The following is a 22,272-nucleotide window of genomic DNA, read 5'->3' as shown; positions in this document are numbered from 1 at the left end:
AGAGATTATGTCCTTTCTGAATACAAGCGATATTAAAAAAGAAGAGAATCGGAAGTAGAACCTCGGATAGAATAGTAAATATTTCTAAATGAAAATATAGCAATTCCCATATTAATTTTCCCACAAAAGGTTCATATATGTCTTTAATATGTATCTTCTATCATTTGAGGAAAAAAATTTGTGCAAAACTTATTATGATGAAGAACCTAGCCCCGTTGATCTTCCTTTTTGTTGCCTTCGTCAAAGACATAAGCTTGGTTGGATTTTTTTTTTTTTTTTTGGTCAAGAACTTTGATTGATTGAGACGCCATAAAATTGATTAAGAAAAGGAAAGGTGTTGGTAATGCCAAGGAAACTCATTACACATTAAAGAAACTCATCTTGAAAGGGACCATTTATCCATACGGCTAGTTTTTTGTTTCAGTTAAACACAAGAAAACAAGTATGAAAGGAAACCGACAATGACCCTTGTATTATTTACTCTCGCAGCTCCTACACAAATTAAGCCGTTTTGTATGGTTAATTTTACATGTGAAAAATTATAGATGTGACTTGAATCAAGAAGATACAATGAATGTGCATTTTACTTTTTTGCTAGGAATGTGTGCATGGATTCTAATATAACGGTTCTTTTTACTACAAACGATAATACAAACTATAGGAGATGGAGTTTTCTAACACACACTATTAATGTGTCATGGAGATTTGAACCTAAGATCACTAATTTGCAAGTCAAAACCTTTTTTTTCACTTTACTAGATCTAGTTGGCCCTGACAGCAAGAAAAGATCGCGTTGGCCCATTTTGTAAAAATCATTATTGAAAGAAGAATTTCTTATTATGCCATCTTGAAGATTCTTTTAGTAATCCTTTTTTATTATATAGAAAAAGCATGGATTTTTGGAGAATTGGGGGGTGATTGTTTTAGCAGCATCAAGGGATGGCTTAAAGTTGGAGTACTCTCATGGGCAAATCAAATTCTCCACTTGTACTCATTATTCAATATAAAACAATTACGGCACAAGTCTAGTCTAATGCCAACAAACAGACAAATGAACAAAGCCAAAAACCCTAGCTACCAAGCTGGCTGTATAATTATACTCATTAATAAATCTTACATAGTATCTCACAGATGAAAAAGGCTGCATAATCACTTTGTTTGCAAAAGTTTCACAATTTAAGAAATCTAACTATCTCCCTCTTTTATCATCTCAATTATGTCTTTCTATATATCTCGTAATGCGGTATCAACATATGACTAGAAACTTCATTTTTCTTAAATTACCTTGTAACTAAAGATCATTTGTGTACTTAATCAAACCGAATTGATCATGTAATTGTTATCAAATAAATAAACGAGCAAAATGCTTTAATTAAACATTGAAATGATCATGATGAGAATCAAATGGCTAAACAACTTTCAAGTGTTTGAATTTTTAGTTGAAGAGCGGCCTAAGAAAGAGAAGGATTCATGACGTTTGATTGGAGATAGAAATGAAAAAAGACAAGAGTAAGAGACCTAAAAAAGACTACCATTCGTTTTTGTGATTTGATATGTCTTAAACAACTACTTACTATGTGAGAATTATTGCTCGAGTAGTAGAGCGCTATAATTGACTAAAAGCAATTGGTTCTTCTAGTATTATTTCAAGCGTACGTAATGAGATAGATAATTCGGAAATTCTAATAAATTACGTGTGTGACCGTCTGATGTAGTCTCTAGCCTAAGATCATAAACCAAATTAGAGACTAGTAATGTATAAACTAACTCAAACAAAGTAGTATTTAGAATTAAAATGAGACACGCGTAAAGCTGAAGAAGCATTAATGTGAACTTAACCCTACTTATGTATAGGGGCTTTCACGTAGCAAATGTGACAGCCCGCCCAGCTTTTTGACAAGGGTTTGGCGACCAGTCACTTTCCCCCGCTACTAATTTCTTTTTCTTATTCGATGACATGTACGTTTTCAGACAAAAGAAAAACAAAAAAACGAGATGCATATTTTATAGGGGCAACAACTAGCAAGAGAGAGTCAAGCTTTGGATCACCAGATCCCGACATTTTCCAAACCAATTTCTCCCGTGAATATCGTGAACGAATGGGAAAATATCAAGAGAAATGAGAAAATGATTCATTTTCACAGAACATTGGTTCCTTCTCCTTCATCCTTTGCCTCTCCTTTTCCCAGTGGTCAGTTGTCAGTGAGAGAGCAGCCCACTGGGTCGGTCTTTTTTATTGGGAAAGTGGTGATCCTCTCTATCAAAGACTTTTCTCTCTCTTTCTTTTTTTTTTTTTTTTTTCTCCATTTGTTGGATAAAGACTAATCTCTGGCCAGTTTGGGTCCACGGCTCAGGAGGATTTGTTTAAAAATAATAATGTAATGCAACATGTTTTGCTAAAGCAAAAGAATAAAATATTATTGTGGCAATAATATGGTCTTTTTGCCTTTCGCATTGTGCGAGAGAGCGATGCTCGCGTAAACCCTAACCCTACCCTAGCCCACCCTCCCCAAACCTTTTGTTTTGTGTTTTTTTTTTTGGGGTACGGCCATGGTCCCCTACCTACCCTTCTCACATTCCATAGCATTATTCAGTACGCTACCACAACAATAACGTTTTACTTAAACATGATAAAAACATGATAACACATTCGTTGGGGATGTAGCAGAGCTGTTTTCTTCCTAGGTTAGGCCCCAATCATCGGGTCATACAAAGATCTACCTAACCATTTCAGTTTCATAGATTAAATTTCAAGTTGTATATATCACACACGTATACATACGAAAGTAGTTCATTATGATGTATGCATTATAAACGGTGAGTGACCATTCCCAAGGGCAGATCCAAAGGGGGGTCATCGGGGACCATTTGGCAACCATGGAAATAGGCTTCTTTTTGTTGAAAGGCCTGAGAAGGAAGAAGAAGGCTGTGCTGGGAAGAAGAGAAGCTACACAGTAGCTTCTTTTAATTTTTTTTTCTTTTGAACAGCCTGGGCAAAACGAAACGACGTCCTTTTGATCAAGACAATTTTATTTATTTATTTCAAATGACCTGGCCAAAACAAAGTTATTTTGGCCTAAGTTATAAATTTTAAATAATTTTAAAAAAAAAGGAGCCATCTAGAATCCCAAAACAAAACCCACCCACTCGATATCAATGAACCCCTCCAAAACTCAATTTTCTTTTATCTCCTCTAACCCCAATCTCCCCAAACCCCTCAACCTCCATCTCCTCCCTTGCAAACATGGGTGCTGTCACCGCCATCGAAGGGTTGTGCCTCCATATCATCCTAATTTTTATTTTGGAAGTTTTACACTATGACCCTTTGATGTAAGATTCTTGGATTCACCACTGACTATTCCAATGTCATATGTTGAGCATGTGAAGGCTCACTCGTAGTCCATAATGCAATGCACACATCTGCATTGAACCGTATATATATGAATTTAAGTTTCATTTTTCTAGCTAAAGATACATCTAAGAGAATTGAGGAAGAAAGGAGGGAGACAAAATAGAGGAGGAAGGGAGGATGAAGAAATGAAGGAGAATGTTTGAAACAATAAAACCTATTTGAAATTTCTTTTAGTTTTAAAATTTGGTAACTGTTATTGGCAATTAAAAAGGTCCTCAAACACTTCTCCAAAAGTGAAATTTTCCCCTTATCTTTTTTTTTTTTTCAGAGAAAATATTCTCCCCTTATCCTATTATAATAAGGGAGTGCATGATATTATGATAATTGTTTTGGAGTGCCAATAATAATTCTATTTGACCGTATTTGGTGGCTCAGACTATACTGGACTATTTCAATTAGATTGTACAAGTGTCCTGATTGCTGTTTGGTGGACTTATAAATGTGGGATTAGACTTCTTGAATTGGACAACACTTCAATATATTTCAGGACGAACCTAGGTGATGGTTAACCTAGGCTATAGCCCATGTGTATTTTATTATTATTGTTGTTACAGTAGTATATAAGTGATTGTGTCTTACAATAAAATGTTAACACGGTGAGACTCATAAAAATTGAGTTGGACTCAACCCCTCTTTAGTCAAGGCCGAGCCAATGTTTAGTTTTCATTTTATATGAGCATTTTCATTACATTTTGTCCTTCCTCCTTTTTCCTCCCTCTTCTTTAGGATCAACCAGCCTCTTTGCTTCTTTCTCTCATATAGTTTTCTTTCTTCTATCTTAAACTTAGAAATTAATCTCATTAACTCACCCTCTCTCTCTCTCTCTCTCTCTCTCTCTCTCTCTCTCTCTCTCTCTCTCTCTCTCTCTCAAAAAACCCTAGCCCTCCACACCCTTCAACGCAGCATCAAGGGGGGAGGTGGTCTCTGCCCCTCCTCCCTTACCCCCCCACCAAAAACAATCTCCTCTCTTTTTTCTTCCTCTCTCAACCCCTATTTTTCTCTTCTTGGTTTTGTTTTTTTTGTTTATGGTTGCAGGTTTTTCTAGTTTGGTTGTTTTTTTACTCGGTGTTGTAATAAGAGTTGTCAGTGGTGCTCTCTATCCATGCGGAGGTGGCGATGTCGACATCAGTGGGGTAGCAGCGGTTGCTATGCTAATTTGTAGTTGTTGTTGAAGAGCCACCGCGAAACATCATTGTCGCCACCCTTTTTGGCCCACATACATAAGGTTTTGGCTACAATTCATAGTTTGGAGTTACAACAATGGAAGTTGACGGTTTGTGTGGGTTGGGGTTTAGCTGGTATGGCGTTATGGGTCTCTTCGGTTGTCGGAGATGATGTGGAGTGGTGATCATGTTTCTTTGTTTGTTTTAGTCTATTAAGCATTATGAGTTTGCTGTATTTGATTTTAATTCTCAGGAACTCTTTAGAAGTTTGCTTTGTATTTTCGTTTTCAGCTGCGATACGAATCTGCCGTTTCTATTATTGCGTGGTGGATCTATATTGTTAGTATGAATACATGCTCTTCAGGTTACTGAATTATGAGTTTGAGTATTTGTTGGTTTAGGTGTAATTCTCTGCATATCAAACCAACATGTTGTATTAGGTCACTAGATATATTGTAACTATTTCGGTACTTTTGTGGCTTTGTACTATGTTCTGTTTCATCAATAAATACCATCGCTTTTTCTATAATAATAAAAACTAGAACAAAAACTTAGAAATTAGTAATTAATAATTAATAATCACAAAATAATGAGCAAACGGGCCGTAAGAGTATAAGAGAAAAATAATTAAGGTTGCATTTACTTTTACAAGTACGAACCATAATGAAGATTTTTCAACCAATGGGAGGATGGAATCTGAGCCGTACAAGTATGAACCATAACCTATAGAGTGGGTTCTAAATTCGTAACTCTTAAAAGACACCTACTCCCTCAGGCACTTCGAAACCCTGTCGGTGACTGCCCAGTCCCACAGTCTTTGATTTGGTCTTTGAATCCAAGCCGGTCATCCCGTCCGGTTCGGAAACGTCATGTTCATGCCCCGAACCAATGACCTACTGCCACGTTATTCTACTAACCTCAACTAGAAAGAATGCCCCTAAAGTTTCCCCGAAATTACAGATATTTCTGTACTGTGACTTTGTAGACTTGTAGTTGTTGTTGACACACGAACGAGGGACGAAAGATTCACAGGCTGAGCGTGACGTCCAGCGAAGGATATATTAGGATTTAACCCCACGCTTGGTTATGCGTGACAACCACGCTCTTCATATAGCTGGCGCTGGTCATGTCCTTTGTCTTTAATATATTTTCTTTAATTTGTTGGTGTTGGTTGACAAACACATTCTTTTCAAAGAGGACCATGCATTAACTACGTTAGTGGTCTAATTGATATACGTGGCCATCCTTTTATTTCTCTTACAACATAAAAAATTAAATAAATAAAAAATTGTAGTTGAAGTGTTTTTTTTATATAAAAATTATGGAATTGTATTCATAATTCAATCAAAAATACCATTAGTCACAAATGACCAATATAAACTAACCACAAATGGTCATTACAATAACGAAATGACCTAACATCAAAATTTTAACAATATGAGGCTCCTCCACTAACGATCATGCATGATCAAAGAAATTCTGGCATAGACATCCCAATTAAAATTGAGAACTCAAAACAACCAAAAAGTGAAAATATCAAGTCATAACAATACAAATAAAACTCTCACATAAGAGAGGTGGAAAACTCTCATACAAAAGAGGTGAAAAACTATCACAAAAGTATAGGTGAAAACTACATAGAAAACTCAAAAAATTTATGTGACTCATTCCAAACATGAAGAAACCGCAAAAAGGATAGTGGTAGAGATCCGATATTAAAACGCATGTAGAGATCCGATGTCGAGACGCATACGCCTATGATGAGTGGAGGAAAATTATAACAAAATGAAGACAAATAAGGGAAACTTTTTGTCTATGAAATGAGGGAAGAGAGAAGGGAGGAAGGGAGAATGAGAGAGGGGAGGAAGAACAGTGACTTCCTCCCCATTCCTAGTGAAAACGGCTCTAAAATGTTTTTTGGGACATAAGGAGCTAGGGTTTTCGGAAAGATAAGCTAGCTCTCATTTAAAATAACTCAAGTAGTTAAAAGCATTATACTAAACTGTTTTACTTAATTGACAAGTTAAATTACTATATATGTACCCACTTAATCGGGTGGCTGATTATTGAATAATTACTTATCGTGCATGCATAAAAAACTTAATTTAAGAAAGAGAGAAGGATTTCATGAACCCGATTCATGTAAGTTTTTTCTCCATCATGCGTGGCTTAGTTACTATAGCTAGGAATCTAGCATCTCTCTTTCTAATATGAACACGTTTCTTATCTTAAAAGGAGGCAATGCATGTTCAGAAAATGAAGTCCCTGGCGAGCACTTCATTTGTGACATGTTATGGGGTTGACTTAAAGGATGTGCAGTGCTCAAGGGGTGGATGAATTTTTGTATGTGACGATTGTTTAATATTTTCCATTTTCTTTTCATAACATGAAGTAGATAGTACCATATAACCAATTTTTCTAAAGTAGGTAAAGTGATGTTTGACCTAAAGCATTTTCAAAACCTCTCCAACTAATGACTTGTGATAAATTTTTGGGTATGACTATAATCATGTCACATGGTGTTATTATCACGTGTTATGATATAAGCGGACGAAGTTTATATTAGATTATTAATAAATATAGTTCAGTGAAAAATGATCTTAATTTGCAGACGAGTAGTCTCAGTTCAATTTCAAAAGCATCTTGAGAAATCTCCTCATCTTGTAGTTTTAGACTATCGCTTGTTTCAAAAATAAAATATATATGAGTAAATTGATAACATGTATAACAATATTATTAAAAAAATCATAAAAGTGGTCAAGTTCGGAGTCCCATACAGAGGTGGTCCCATTTGTGACAGGGCACAAGACTTGCGCCCTTGAATGAGAATAAAACAAAGGCCATATTCTCTTGAGTGGGAGAGAAAGAGAAATGAAACGAGAAGTGTTTATTTTCATAGTAGATTAAGATCTTAACCTCAAGTGATAAGAAAAGACTAAGGCGAATAGTACTAGGAAATTCTCTATCGGCTTGTCTTTGTCCCATTGTCTCACGTACAAGTCTTTTTCTTAGCATATACACCATTGGCTTGTCTTTCTCTTGCCTTCTTTCTTACATAATGCCATATGAGTCATTACAATTAGACCCCCATATCTCAATTCTTACCTTTTCTGTCAAAACCAAAAAAGACGTTGCTTTGGAATTAGGTTCTTGACCATAGTGCGTGATGGTTACACCCAAATGAGTCTTGAGAGCATTTATCTAATTATATTACTTCATTATTGGTCCACCGTAAACATTTTTTTATTATTATCTTTCCGATGTAGTCACAAATGACGTCAAGGTAACATAAGCAATACGTGAACATACTCAAATATGAATAAATGAAACACTACGACATAAGTTCGAATTTAAAACTTTGAAATTTATTTTAGTGTTCTTAGCATTATGTTTTTCGTTTTTGGTCGAAGTTAAGAAGATTTTCTCACACACACTGCTAAGGTGTTATGAGATTTCAACCTGATATCACTAGTCAACAAGTGTCAAATGGTCACTGAATAATTATTTATTTATTTATTATCTTTTTGGGAAAAAGAAAAGAGTGGTTGTGCTATACTCCGGAACCCAAACTAAGAAAAGGAGAATCTTCTAGGTCATTTTCCACAGCCCACGAAACTATTTTAGCCCAACCCATATGAAAATCATCCCTCCTCCATCCATGGGTGGGTCGTTATCAGCGGGTGAAGGTCAACTTTGTTTTTGCCAATTACCACCATCCATATCTTATCATGTGATCAAGTCAATTGGAACAAAAGAATAAATGCTATTTTCTGCATGTTCAATTCTTCAATTTATAAGATTTGCCAATAATAGTTTAATTTAATGAAATTCAATCTCCACTTTATTGTGGAAATTCTTGTTTTGAATCTCATTCATATAGAACAATTGTTGAAAAAATAATAATAAAAACAATAGTTAATTTGTACACGTGCATGACAAAGTGTTTGGATTTTTTAGTTTAATGAGATGTGCGTTTTTGGATTCTTTGTTAAAATTTTCTTTTTGCTAGTGATATTGTGTTGTGTTTATAAATTGATGCCATTTCGTATTATATGTTATTTTTTCTCTCTCTCCATAATACTCAGTATGGTTTTCAATTTAAATCCAAAACGGAAAAGTTCTATAGTTTGTTTATGTATTTATTTACAAAGTTATATTCTAAACGGATTGGGAGATTGAACTTAAGTGCAAGATGGCATACACAATATCTTGATCAACTGACCTAATTCACTTTTACAAAATGCTATTTAATATTCAAACAATGTCGTTTCGGACATAAATACAGTATCATATTCATAGAAAGTATAGATACAAGATTATATTATGATAAGGACATCCTTGGTCATCATCATCAAGGAGGAGGTAAGTAACTTTTCTACAATTTATTTATAGATAATATAATGAATGATGAGATTTTTTGTCACCGTTTTTTTTAAAATTATAATTATCTATATATGTTTCTATAACACAAAAAAAAAAAAAAGAGAGAGCCTTTTGTGGCCCTTTCTTCTTCTCAGTTCTCATCCTTATCTCACTTTTTTATTTGAATATTTTTATGCAAAGGCCTCACAATTGTTCTTTTAGGTAGGGACAAATTTATGATAAAGCCACCGTCCTCGAATTGCTTCTCCCTGGATTGTATTTGAACTTGTGCATGCATCGTATATATACTGTGCGTATGATGAGGTTTTCCAAGATAAATGGGGAGGGATGGTTGTGAAATGTGAGTCGCATACAGTCAGTTTACCATCCACTCACATCTAACAACAATCTTATTGTTAACGGAGTCTAGTCCAGGTGAAAAAAAATATTCACTTGCAGACTAGATATCTCGGGTTCGAACCCTCATAACATCATAATTGTATGTATATGAAAAATCTTCATCTCCTATAATTTAGACTATCGTTTGTACTCAAAAAACAACAATCTTATTACATTTATCTCGCACCGGAGAATTTATAATATATGACACAACTGAAGCTAATGGTCATTTTCGTTGTTGTCAACTATGAACTAACTCCGCATGCCTTCATGTTGTCAAACAATCAAAATAGTATTCTTGTCCCATCGAGGTGTAATATATTATATTTTAAAACTTTCAACGTTAGTTGCTCGTGGGAGCTTGATATATTTTCAACCATTACTTATTGAGTAACGTAGTTTACAGTTCACACGCATAAGCAACTTAAAAACACATCACAGGGCCACGAGCTAGTGACTTTAATCTAGTTTTCCAACCATTACTTATTGTGTAACCTAACTTACTAATTTGTCCATGTATTTCTCTTTTCTTGATGGCCTTGTCCCTTTTAAGAGTTTAGTAATTGCACTCTAAAGTAGATTGCAACCTTAGGTTTCTATTGCATGACTTGGATTAGAAGTAAATAATAGACGTGATAAAGAAAATTTGGGACCACACAGAACATAGGTAAGAATGCGTCGATGAAATTGCAAGTGAGGTCCATTAAACTATACGAAGAAATTGCGAGTAATTTCTAGCAAAAGGCTTCTTTCTTAATTTAATTCTCCACATCCTATCATTGATTTGATTACAAGGACTTTCTTGACATCATGATTTGGCCTTAAGCAATTGCGAGTAATCTTCTCCTCTATTTTTATTGTTAATGTATCACGACATAAACTGATGATACTATCGTGATATATTGACTAATTTGGTGCATTATTGATTAGTTATCGTGATATATTGACCAAGGTACTTTGAAGTTTTATTTAATTTTGGCTTTTAAAATTTGGTGCATTTGATAGTGAAATGATCATTGATTATGACCTTCTTGTGGTCCTGTGGGGACCAAATGAATGAAAAAATAACAAAAAGAAATTCAAAAAACAAATATAAGAAAGATGTGAGGATTATCAATGGATATTGCTTGTCTCCTTCCTCCTTAAAAAAAATACTCATTATTTATGTGAATCACAATTTAATATATATACAAAAATAATTTATTTAAAAAAATATATGCACACATATCAAACAAACATGCTTTAAATTGGGCAGGATTGAGACTGCAGCTTAGGATTGACAATTAGTTTTGTTTAAATTTTTTTTATAGGAGACAATTAGGCTTAATTTGTATATATAAAACAGAGGGAAAATTACAGAAATAAGGATGGGGCCCAATTCAAAAACATGTAACACGCCAAAAAGGTTTTCTCTCCTACGCAACCCTTCAGCTCTCTATTAACTGGAAGGGATTGTGACCCGCGGCCGTGGCGAACAAGTGCCATCGCCAGTTCCATGGGGTCAACCTTGTTATTATTATTATTATTATTATTATTATTTTGGGTTTTAAATTTAGAAAATCAAAGTAAAAATATAGAGGGTAAAATTATTGTCTTTTTAAGTTCAATAAGTGTTAGTAAACGGGAATGCTACTATCGCAGGCAGTATCTCAAGCCAATCATACGCTATCATGCATTTCAATTTTCTCACATAAAAATGTGTTATTAGCTTGAAAAACCGTCATAGTGACATCTCCGTTGCATGAAAATTCTTATTAATTTAAAACAAAACCGATATATGGACGAAAATGTGTTAATTTAAAACAAAACCGAGAGAAACCTAAAGAGCTAGAGAAAAAATAAAAGAGAACTCAGCCGCTACCCTCTTCATCCCCTCCCATCTCCTCTCCCTCCCCCCTCATTTCTCTACGTTACATTGAATTTCATGTTTAATTTGCTCAGGTGTGTGACTGTTACGTTGAAATGTATTTGAATTAATCCTTTGTGATTATTGTGCATCTATTTTTGTATTAACCTTTTATAATGAATATTTGGCCTCTGTGTTCAATTATTAAATATAATTACTGCTAATATTTTTTTTTATACAAAATTTAGATCATCTTCGAAAATAAAATTTGAATCGAAAATTTTGCGATCAACATGATTTTTCTGTCCATATGGTCGGTGATCCCCATCATCTGTACTTAATATATACAGAAAAAGCAGGTGCTTCACCTTTTTTAAATTTCTTTGTTTTTTCTCTTGGTCGAGCCTTGTGGGTCTGCCATTCATTGAACCGCATGTCGGCATTAGCCAAGTTGGTGCTTACTATCGTCACCCTTCGGATACGGCACCATGGCCCCACATTACAATTTATTCTAAGTATGGTGGGTCCGTCACATTTTAGTCTAATAAGCTGGATGCTTTTCACCCACAAAAAAAAGTTTGATGCTTATTTTGAATCGATAGTGATGATAGGATGGGCTGGTTGTGAGGAGAAATTCTTGGGAGCGGTTGAGTGAAATTTCATGCATTTCCGTGAAATTCACGTTCTTTCTTTTAAATCTCTTCATTTTTTTTTATTTACAAACAAAGATATTCATTAAACAACTTCAGTATTACATTAAAGACGTGTATAAGATACAAATCTCAACATAATTGCATAAGTAATGACTCGTAAAGAAAACCAACCGAAAGTGACAACAACCTAAAAAGAAAATCCACATAAACAACTAATAAACTGAAATAACTAAAATCTAACATAGTATGCCTAAATCATGACTACCACCATATATAGAAGCTTCACCGCCATATAACCCATCGCATCTAACCTAGAAGAACATGTAAGAACAAAGGGCAGAGAATAATCAGTCTCCAACGATCTAACTACGCATAAAAGACAAATAAAAGTCGCATAATAGCCGAAAAAAAACAGTCTTAATTTGATAAATATAGCGAGATACAATGGGCAAATTGCCGCTCTAAACGACTCAAAGAAAATTTTCATATACCATAATAAATAGAAGGTCCTCCTTAATAAATAAAAAAGGACTTAGACTCCCAAAAGGGAACAATGGCCTTGTTTACTTGCGATATACTTGTAACCTCTCTCATCATTATCAATGGAAGGATATTCTTCCTATTCATTGTGTTCTTCCTTTGTCATAATCAAACTTATTGTAACCTTCCGTATTATTAGGTGGTAAAGGTTCTTACGTTAACCAAGGTTCTTACGTTAACCACTGAGATTTCACAAGTTAAACACAGTACAACTTAAGCATTTGACTACCTTCACTTGGTTGGTGGGGCTGGTTGCGATCGATAGAGTTCGTAGACATTCGTAATGACCTATAGACAGCATATGGAAATTTTTTGAAAAAAAAATAAAAAAATTGTTTTTGCTCCAGTAATCTATCCACCTCATCCATTCATTTATGTTATTTGTATGGTGCACCACTCTCTGTCTGTCCATATTCAGCTTAGAAAGGGACAACACTTTCTTGAGATATACACAATTTCTCATCCATGAGATATCGTGATATATTAAATCAATTTCGACAAATGAGTAGTAAATCACAATTTCTCATGCATGGATTTATCATAAGATGTATTTAAATAAAATATTGGAAGATTATTATCCTTTGATCCAACTGAGAAAACAATAATGCGAAAAATAGGGGAAAAGGTCATTGTCCAGAATGAGGTATTGAGAGAGAGAGAGAGAGAGAGAGAGAGAGAGAGAGAGGCTGAATTATTTGGACCAGAAATGCATAAAAGAAGGGACAAAATATGGTGTGTGATTGTTGATTAAGACTCCCTCCCCAGTCTCCCCCATGATCTGGAAATCTTTGGAATTGTATTTGTACAGGTTCAACCAAAGACTAATTAAATTAAAGTCACATTCAAATGGTACATGTCATAAAGGAGTCAAACCACAATTTTGATTAACTTTAAGAAACTAAACCATGTTTCCAATTACAACCACTTGTACAAGACAAATTTGACCAAAATAATGATATTTGGTACAGCATTACCACTACCCTTTTTGAAAGTCGAAAGGTTGCACTCATAATTCAGGCGTAAAGGTCGCCAGCCACAAGGGTCAATATAATACAATAATTTTAAGAGTTAGTATATACACAAACCACACAAATAGTTAACTTAATACAAATATATTATCATTAAGTTAATTACCGTTGAATGAGTGTGATTTGACACATCTAAATACATCTTAAATTGAAGTAGATGAATCTGAACACAAGTACTTTTTTACATGAATCTCCTAGAAGCACCCTCAAAGCTGAATTATCCACACACCCAAAAAAAAGAAAAAAGAAAAGAAAAGAAAAATTCTCCTTGTTGACTGAGGAGCCTAATCACTATGATTGTACCTGGGAAGAAAAAACGGTGGGTCCCCTTATAACTTAGGATCAGCTTAACCTACCAATGTTTTGCTTTTGTTTCTGTTTTAAGTAATTAAAAAGTGAATACATTATCTAAGAAGAAAGAAATAGATTTCTGTGAAGGAAAGGAGGAAATCAATCTGGTCTTTTCTTAATCCAAACCCTAGGTGGTTTTATGCTGGGCTAAATACAGGCTCATTGAATGGGCTCCTTTGGGCTCCAATGGATTCTGACAACTACTATGTCTTATGAGTTGGGCCTGTTTGTTTGATTACTCATAATTTCCTTTTTGTTTATTTATTAAGTTTAGGAAACCCTTTTTTTTTTTTAATAGAGCGATACTTTATCCTTTAATACAAGCGACAGTTTAATTTACTCTAATTTATAAGGATGAGAATTCGAACTTGGAGACAGACTCACTGCCCTGACCAACGTCTTAACCCACATATACTTTTTTAATCGAGCAATTGCTTGTAAGTTTATGAAACACGCCAAATTTTCACATATTTTTGGAAGCTATGAGATTAAATACCAAATCCTACATAAATTTCAGATTATATACTAACCTTTTCTTTGGAAGCTTTCAGATTAAATACCAAAGACATAGCCTATATTTTTATTTCTATCACATGGCCTATCTTAATCTTTAAGTATCCCAAACCCAAAGGCTTCACATACTTATATAAATAGTGTTACTTTGTTCGTACCATATGTCTAGCCCAGCCCGCATCTTGTGTGGGGAATCTATCTGTTGAGTTTCACAGAAATCCTTTAATTCACCAATAAAAATCCAAATTGAAACATCAACAAAAAAGAATTCCAAATTGAAACATCAACCAAAAAAAAAAATAATTCCAAAATCCACGGCGCGGAAGTCCACGTTTGAAATATCAGCCAATTGGAAACCTTATTTACTTCCCACACCTCTCTCTTCCATTGGTCGCAGAAGAGAGAGAAATTGTTGACCTCGCGATCCAAAGATCCAGCGCATCTCTTAATCGAATCACGCCGAGAAAATCATCAGAAGCTCAAATCTTTTTTGGTTTTCCCATCAGAATTCTAAAAACCCATTTCCGTGTGTAAGTTTTTTCATGCATCTTCCTATTCTTTTCTCAGATCTAAATCGTTTTTCTTTGTTCATATTATAATGGATAGTAACTATTCAGCTATCCCCAAGAACTCACATTTAGAATTGCAATCACGATATGATTCTGAAAACCCAGCAGTTCCTCCCAAATCCCATGTTAAATTGTCCTCTTTTGACGAGGAAAGCTTTCTAGATTCGAAGAATTTAAATGGGCAGGATGGTGGTGATGACTTTGATGATAATCTTGATTTTGATATTGCTAGTTATCCCCTTATTGTTGAGGGGTCTAAACAAGGGTCTGGAATCTCTGGGGCCGTGTTTAATCTCACCACTTCTATCATTGGGGCTGGGATTATGGCTTTGCCTGCTACCATGAAAGTTCTTGGCTTGGTTTGGGGTTTTATCTTGATAATTTTGATGGGTATTTTGTCAGAAATTAGTGTTGAATTGTTGGTTAGATTTTCAGTTTCGTGTAAGGCCTCATCGTATGGGGAGGTTGTCCAATGTGCTTTGGGGAGACCGGCAAGGATCTTATCGGAGATTTGCATAATTGTCAACAATGCAGGCGTGTTGGTGGTGTATTTGATAATTATGGGTGATGTTATGTCTGGTTCACTTCATCATATGGGGGTTTTTGATCAATGGTTGGGGCATGGGGTCTGGGATCACAGAATGCTTTTGATTTTTGCTACGGTGGTGGTTTTTCTAGCACCACTTTGTGCCTTGGATAAGATTGATTCCTTGAGCTTGACTTCAGCTGCATCTGTAGCTCTTGCAGTTGTGTTTGTTGTGGTTGCTTGTGGCATTGCTTTTATTAAGCTTGTTGAAGGGAAAATCGAGTCTCCAAGGATGACACCGGATTTCGGATCAAAAAAGGCGATCTTGGATTTGCTTGTGGTGATTCCTATCATGACCAATGCTTATGTTTGCCACTTTAATGTTCAACCTATATATAATGAGCTTGAAGGGCCGTCTCCTCAGAAGATGAATCGGGTTGGAAGGATAACAACTGTTCTTTGCGTTGTGATCTATTCTTTGACAGCCATAGCAGGGTATCTACTCTTTGGGAAAGATACAGAATCTGATATTCTGACCAACTTTGATAGGGACCTTGGAATCCGTTTCAGCTCAGTGCTAAATTATATTGTCAGGGTTGGATACATTTTTCATTTGCTTCTTGTTTTCCCCGTTGTCCATTTTTCCTTGAGGCAAACTGTGGATGCCTTGGTGTTTGAGGGATCGCCACCACTCACGGAGAGTAGGAAGAGATGTTTCATATTGACACTGGTCCTGTTGGGACTTATTTATTTAGGATCTACCGTGATTCCCAACATTTGGACGGCTTTTAAATTTACAGGGGCAACAACAGCTGTGTCATTGGGGTTTATATTTCCTTCCCTTATCGCATTAAAGTTAGGCCGGAAAGGGGATGGTTTGAGCCTTGTAGAGAAGACTTTGTCATGGTTGATGTTAATAATTGCAATAGCCGTCAGCATTGTTGGAATAATTGGCAATGTTTATAGTCTCAGAAGCAAATCTGAATGATCCTTCTTGTAAAGATTTGAGAATGGTTGCTTCTGCCTCTTAAAAATATGGTGGTTTTACGCAGATTTTCACAGGCAAGACTACTCTTATTTATGTGGGTATGGTGCTGCCTATGTGATTTGAACAGTTGAAGGAAAACCGGTACGAGTAGACCCTTGATCAGGAAGTTAGAAGGTGGGAAGATGAGTTTGGAAAGGTTGAAGGGGGTGAGGGGGTGTGCCCTTGTTCCAGTTATAATTCTGTTTTATACTTCTGAGGAATTCTGATAGGTTGATTCAGAATTCATGGAATGTTTTGGGAGGAAAATACTTCTATGGTCATTGCCACCACTTGTAGGTTATATTGAAATTAATTCAAAAGTAGTCACACAATTGTTTCCTTGGTCCTGAAGTACTTACCGTTTGTTCCATTCTTTTTCCCCCACATTAAATACTGTTGTAAATGTATGATCAGCAACATGCTGTTTTGTAAGTGATACTTTGTTTTTGATCTCCAGTAATCAAAATTTTATGTTTTTGGATGATACTATGTTTGAACATCCTGCTTTTAATGAAAATTCTCAATATCCCTTTTAATGTGCCCTTTCTCAACAATCACCAGATGTTAGAAAGAAATTTTCAATTCAAGAGTATAACTGGTGTGTAATCTCTCTCTTCTTTCAATCTGAATTTCCCCTTTGGCCTTTCCTTTTCGAGTGATGCCTCTGTTTCTCAGAATTGAATATATGAAATTTTACTTTAAATAGATGCAATAGGCAGTTAGTATTAAAGAACAGGTATTAATATACAAACAAGAAATGCAGCATCCGTGCATCCCTAATCATCATTCTGTACGATAGAAAAATTCTGAATAAATCCCCTACGTATCTATAAAATTGAATTTTGACATTTAGCAGGACCATCCTCTGAACATCAAAAGGCAGTGACAACTACATTTCCTGTGAGATTAAATATATGGTATCATATCTGGAACTCTTCTCATCCATTTATGGCCATGAAAAAGGGCTTTAACTGGAATTTGGAAGTGAAGAGATTATTGTGCCCTCTAATATGAAACATTGTGATTGCACTCTCCAACTAGGTAGAAATCAAGGTTTCTTCTTAGCCACCAAGGTCACCAATAATCACCACAAGAGCACAAACCATCTTGAAAATGGTGGAACCTATTTCCATCTCGAAGAATAATTTTGCGCTGGGCAACACTGGAGACAAATTTCATAAACGAATGGCAGTCACCACATATCCGGAGGTTCTTCAAAATCTGAATTGGAGCCCCATTTGGTGTCTGCAAGATTCCATAGGCAACAGCAAGTTTCTCACTGTGGTAGAGAAGGTCATCCTCTTTTTGCTCCTCTGCCACATCATGTAGAACAAAATTAGTGTCCGGCACATAACCTGTTGCTCTGAAGCGTCTGTACAACTCATTTACTGCCATGTTAATCTCTTTAATCTCATCATGTGCCTTCTCCCCCATTAAAAAATAGTGAACCTTATTCTTGATCTGAATCCAGCTGATTCCAGGTTCTTTGGTCACTCCCCTATCGCTCATAATTTCCCTTATTTCTCTCACTTTCCCCCACATACCTCTAGATGCATACATATTTGATAATAAGACATAAGTTCCGGATCTCTTTGTTCCCATTTGGAAAAGCCTTTCAGCCACTCTCTGGCCAAGTTCAGTGTTACGATGGATCCTACAGGCACCAAGAAGTGCTTCCCAAATGACAGAATCTGGTTTTACTGGCATGCTCCGAATGAGATCTTCAGCTTCAGAAAGCCATCCAGCCCTCCCAAGGAGATCAACCATACAGGTATAGTGATAAACAGACGGGGTAATCCCATAATGTTGGCTCATGGAATTGAAATAGGTCCATCCTTCATCTACTAACCCAGCATGGCTACAAGCGCATAAAAGTGCCAGAAAACTAGTTTCATTAGGAGAAATCCCAGTGGTTTCCATTTGTTTGAAAACTTCAACAGCTTCTTTCCCTAATCCGTTTTGAGCACAGCCAGTCAAAACAGCATTCCAAGTGACAATATCTCGATCAGGCATCTCTCGAAAGATACCAAGGCCATCTAGAATTCCACATTTGAAGTACATTGTTATCAAAGCATTGCACACAAACAAACATGTATCCAGTCCAAGTTTGTGTATCAAGGCATGAATTTGTTCCCCAAGCTTGGTCGCGCCCAGGTACCCACAAGCACTGAGGAGGCTGGTTATTGTTGATTCGTTTGGTTTCAATCCTCTCCGTAGCATTTCAAAGAACAATTTGAAGGCAGTATCTCCTTGCCCAGCTTGTTCATAAGCTGATATAATAGCAGACCATGACACCACATCTCGTCTTGGCATTCGTTCAAAAGTTTTTCGAGCATCATCCAATGTGAGACTCTCTGAAAGCCAAGATATGGAGTCTTCCACTCCCTTTATCCTACAAGCTTGTGATACATCTGTGCTTTTGCACTTTGCATACATGGATATCAACCCATTTCCAACGAATGAATTAAATTGGTTCCTTGTTTTAATAACAAAACAGTGTATCTGTCTACCCATCTCAACATCTTCAATGTTTGCACACGCAAAGAGAGCACTGGTGAAATTTGAACAATTTGGAACAATTCCTGAACTATGAAGCTCAGCAAAGACCTCCAGAGCTTCTCTGCTTTGTCCGTTCTGGATAAACCCAGAAATCATGGCTGCCCATGAAGCAGCATTTGGTACAGGGGTTTTGTAAAAAATATTTTTTGCTTCTTCAAGCATTCCATTCTGGGCATACCCAGCAACCATGGCATTCCATGTGACCACAGTAGGGTTGGCAATCTCATCAAAAATATGTCTTGCTTCCTGAATCCTCCCATTCTGAGCATAGGCAGTTATCATTGCCGTCTGTGTACCAACACCTTTTTCAGTGTCTCTCTCATACAATGCAATGGCATCATCCAATCTACCACCTTGTGAAAATGCTGCAATCATTGTCGACCATGAATATTCGTTCCTTTCTGGCATTCTCTCGAAAAGTTTCACCCCATATTCCAAACTCCCATTTGCTATATAAGCATTCAAAAATGCCGTGCCCACAACCACATTGCTCTCATACCCTGTCTTCAAAGCCATTACCCTCAAACTCTCGATCAACTCCAATTTATTGAACCTCATCACTGCTAATAATGCGGCAACTAATATGGCCTGGTCTGGCCGCATGCTGCTCCTCAACATCATCAAAAAGACCATCCAAGCCTCGCAACACTCACCTATCTCAACATACCCAGAAACCATAACCATCCAAGAGGCGATATTCCTCTCCTCCATTTGATCAAAAAGCTCACGAGCTTCGCCCATCATACCACAATGACAGTACCCGGTAATAATTGAATTCCACGACACTGTATTTCTCACAGGCATTTGATCAAAAACATCCCTAGCACTTCTTAACAAACCATTTTGCGCATAAGCAGTAATCATAGCGTTCCAAGAAACTACATTACGCTCAGGCATTGACTCAAACACCGCTTTAGCTTCATGTGCACGCCCATGTCTCGCATATCCAGATAGCAAAATGGTCCAAGTTCTCACATTTTTGCCTTGGAATGAATCAAAGAGCTCTTGGGCTTTGTTCAAAAGCCCGTTTTGGATGTACCCTGAAATCATAGTGTTCCAAGAGCCCGAGTCTCTTCGAGGCATTGTGTCGAACATCTGGCGTGCCTCTGTTACTCGGCCGAGTAGAGAGAGCTTGTGGATATCTTTGTTGCATTGCAAGAGATGGGTTAGTGAAGTTGGTACAGAGAGAGTGGAGAGAGACCGAAAGTGACATAAACGACGATGTATCATTGAACATAATCGGAGGTGTTGTAGCCTAAACCTTACAGAAGAGAGCTTGGTTGTAGTTGTAGAGGTAGCAGAGAAGAAACCAGCTCTACTAGGAACAGAGCGTTGGAACTTGGACTAGACTAGAACACGACTGGAAAGGGTGGCATTTCTATTTTCTTGACAAGTCCGGCAATAAGTTAGAAGTATGGCAGAATACATAACCAATGTGTGTTAGTTGCATTGGTCAGGGCTTTGGTGTACTCCAAGTGGTCTTCGGTGGTTCAAGTCTCGTGATATGTGTGAATTTATCCCATTCCTTCCTAACTTTTGACTGAATTATTCAGACCAAAAAAAAAAAAAAAAAAAAAACTTTTGACTGAATCAGTACGAATGAGAGAGTTAGAGGACCAAAATGGCACAAAATTTTAGTTGGAGGATAAAAAATAAAACTCTAGTTTAAGTTTAGGGACCATTGTGATTAAAAACCCAAAATGATATCATTGGTTAACATGACTATAAACATATTAATTTGGATATTTTAGTTCATTTTGTTATAAGATAATATTTTTCTTTCCAACATTGTGAGAGATTCCAAGTTTAAATGCCCCTTCCCCACTAATAAAAAGGAAAAAATTACTTACAAAATGTCACTCAGATTCATGAAACTATTAGCTATAGCATTTTTTGGTCATGGATCATCTTTCACGTTCTCATCAATTTAGTCCATGCTATTGGATTTCGTCAAAAAGTCTATTAGTTTGTTGACGTGGCATGCATGTAGTGCCCACAAATTCAATTATATAACACCATGTGGATTAAATAGAAGTTATATTATTATTTTTAATTTTTTTAATTTTTTGTGGCCCACATGTGCGTGCCAACGTTAGCTTTATTTTATGGAAGAAAAACACTTCCCTTCTTCCCATGTAAATAGAAATTCAGAAAAGAAAGTGATTTCAAGATCGACCTTGCCCAAATAAGAATATAAAAATAAAAAATAAAAAATCTATATTTATAAATATGAGAATGTCTTGAAACATTCAAAATCACACAAATTGCCATTGGTTAACAAATATGCCAAAAGATAAGATAGTTCAGTAAATCAGGATAAAATAGTATATTCACAATTCTTTAAAAAAAAAAAAAGGATAAGACCCACTAGTGTAGTGGTTTAGAGCAATTTTTCTCCTTAGGCATTTTGGATTTTTTTTTTCACAAAAGAATCGTAAACCAGTTTTTTAAAACTTTAAAAAAAAAAATGAACAAAAAAAAGAACAAAAACACCCAATTGACATACGGTCAAGGTGCTAATATATAAAGGGTGGGAGAGGTTGGTGAAACATTGATAATACCTAACTATACCTTTTGCGATACAGAAAAAATGAACAACACAACCCTAAAAAGGGATTCTTGTAAATAATAAACCACAACTATTGCAAACAAGCAAAATTATGCGTTGGCGTTAGCAAAACTAATGCAATTTGATCGTGTGTCTTTTGAAACTGACTCTAAGGTTTTGTGTGATGGGATCAAAGGGGCTGTTGGCAGTAGAATCTAGACAATCTATCCCCTCATTCAGGAGATAAGGAAGGTCTCGTATGTCTTCCCCCATATCGAATGGAACAGGATCCCCCGTAAAAGGAATTGAGCTGCCCACGTTTCAGCATTGATCGGTGTAAGAGCTGTGGAACTGGAAAGTTGGGTCAACCGACCACCTTCGTCTCTGATGCGTGTCCTTGTTTCTGATGGGCTCCCATGCCCCCGTATTAATGAGTTCAATTTTGTATGGGTTAGGAGCTTTGTTCTACGCTTGCGTTGAGCCCTAACTGTTTCTTGATCCAACTCTGTTTGTATTCCTTTGCATTTGTCTCTCTCGTTTGGGACATCAGATTTGGACCCAAAAAGAGCAAAATGAATTTCACACTGTGCAAGGAGCATCTGTGGGAACAGATATTTCCGTCTCCAATCACAGCTCGCCACGTGGAAAAGAAGATTATCTCTTTTAATTAATTAATTGAACCAGTTTATCTGGCCAATTAATTAATTGGGATAAATATCTTAATTAACATGATATTATCTTTATTTAATAAGATAATATCATTAATTAAGATATTA

The 22,272-nt window shown here is 36.1% G+C and overlaps 1 protein-coding gene and 1 pseudogene across 2 annotated transcripts; one reads left to right on the top strand and one right to left on the bottom strand.

Moving 5' to 3' along the window:
- Positions 1–14,551: 14,551 nt before the first annotated feature.
- Positions 14,552–16,873, top strand: LOC103328126 (Transmembrane amino acid transporter family protein). The gene has a single exon (XM_008230516.2). It carries the CDS (start codon positions 14,866–14,868, stop codon positions 16,348–16,350), a length of 1,485 nt encoding a protein of 494 aa, XP_008228738.2. The 5' UTR covers positions 14,552–14,865; the 3' UTR covers positions 16,351–16,873.
- Positions 16,874–17,080: 207 nt separating this feature from the next.
- LOC103328128 (putative pentatricopeptide repeat-containing protein At5g52630 pseudogene) lies at positions 17,081–20,464 on the bottom strand (annotated as a pseudogene). Its single transcript, XR_016126207.1, has one exon. The product of XR_016126207.1 is annotated as a putative pentatricopeptide repeat-containing protein At5g52630 pseudogene (transcript).
- Positions 20,465–22,272: the final 1,808 nt, after the last annotated feature.

This window comes from Prunus mume, linkage group LG4 (assembly GCF_029339155.1).
Source record: "Prunus mume cultivar Tortuosa linkage group LG4, ASM2933915v1, whole genome shotgun sequence".
NCBI lineage: Eukaryota > Viridiplantae > Streptophyta > Magnoliopsida > Rosales > Rosaceae > Prunus > Prunus mume.
This window is presented reverse-complemented; position numbering and strand designations above follow the sequence as displayed.

Excerpts from the sequence above, each read along its gene's own strand:
- LOC103328126 (XM_008230516.2), top strand. The coding sequence starts at position 14,866 with ATGGATAGTAACTATTCAGCTATCCCCAAGAACTCACATTTAGAATTG.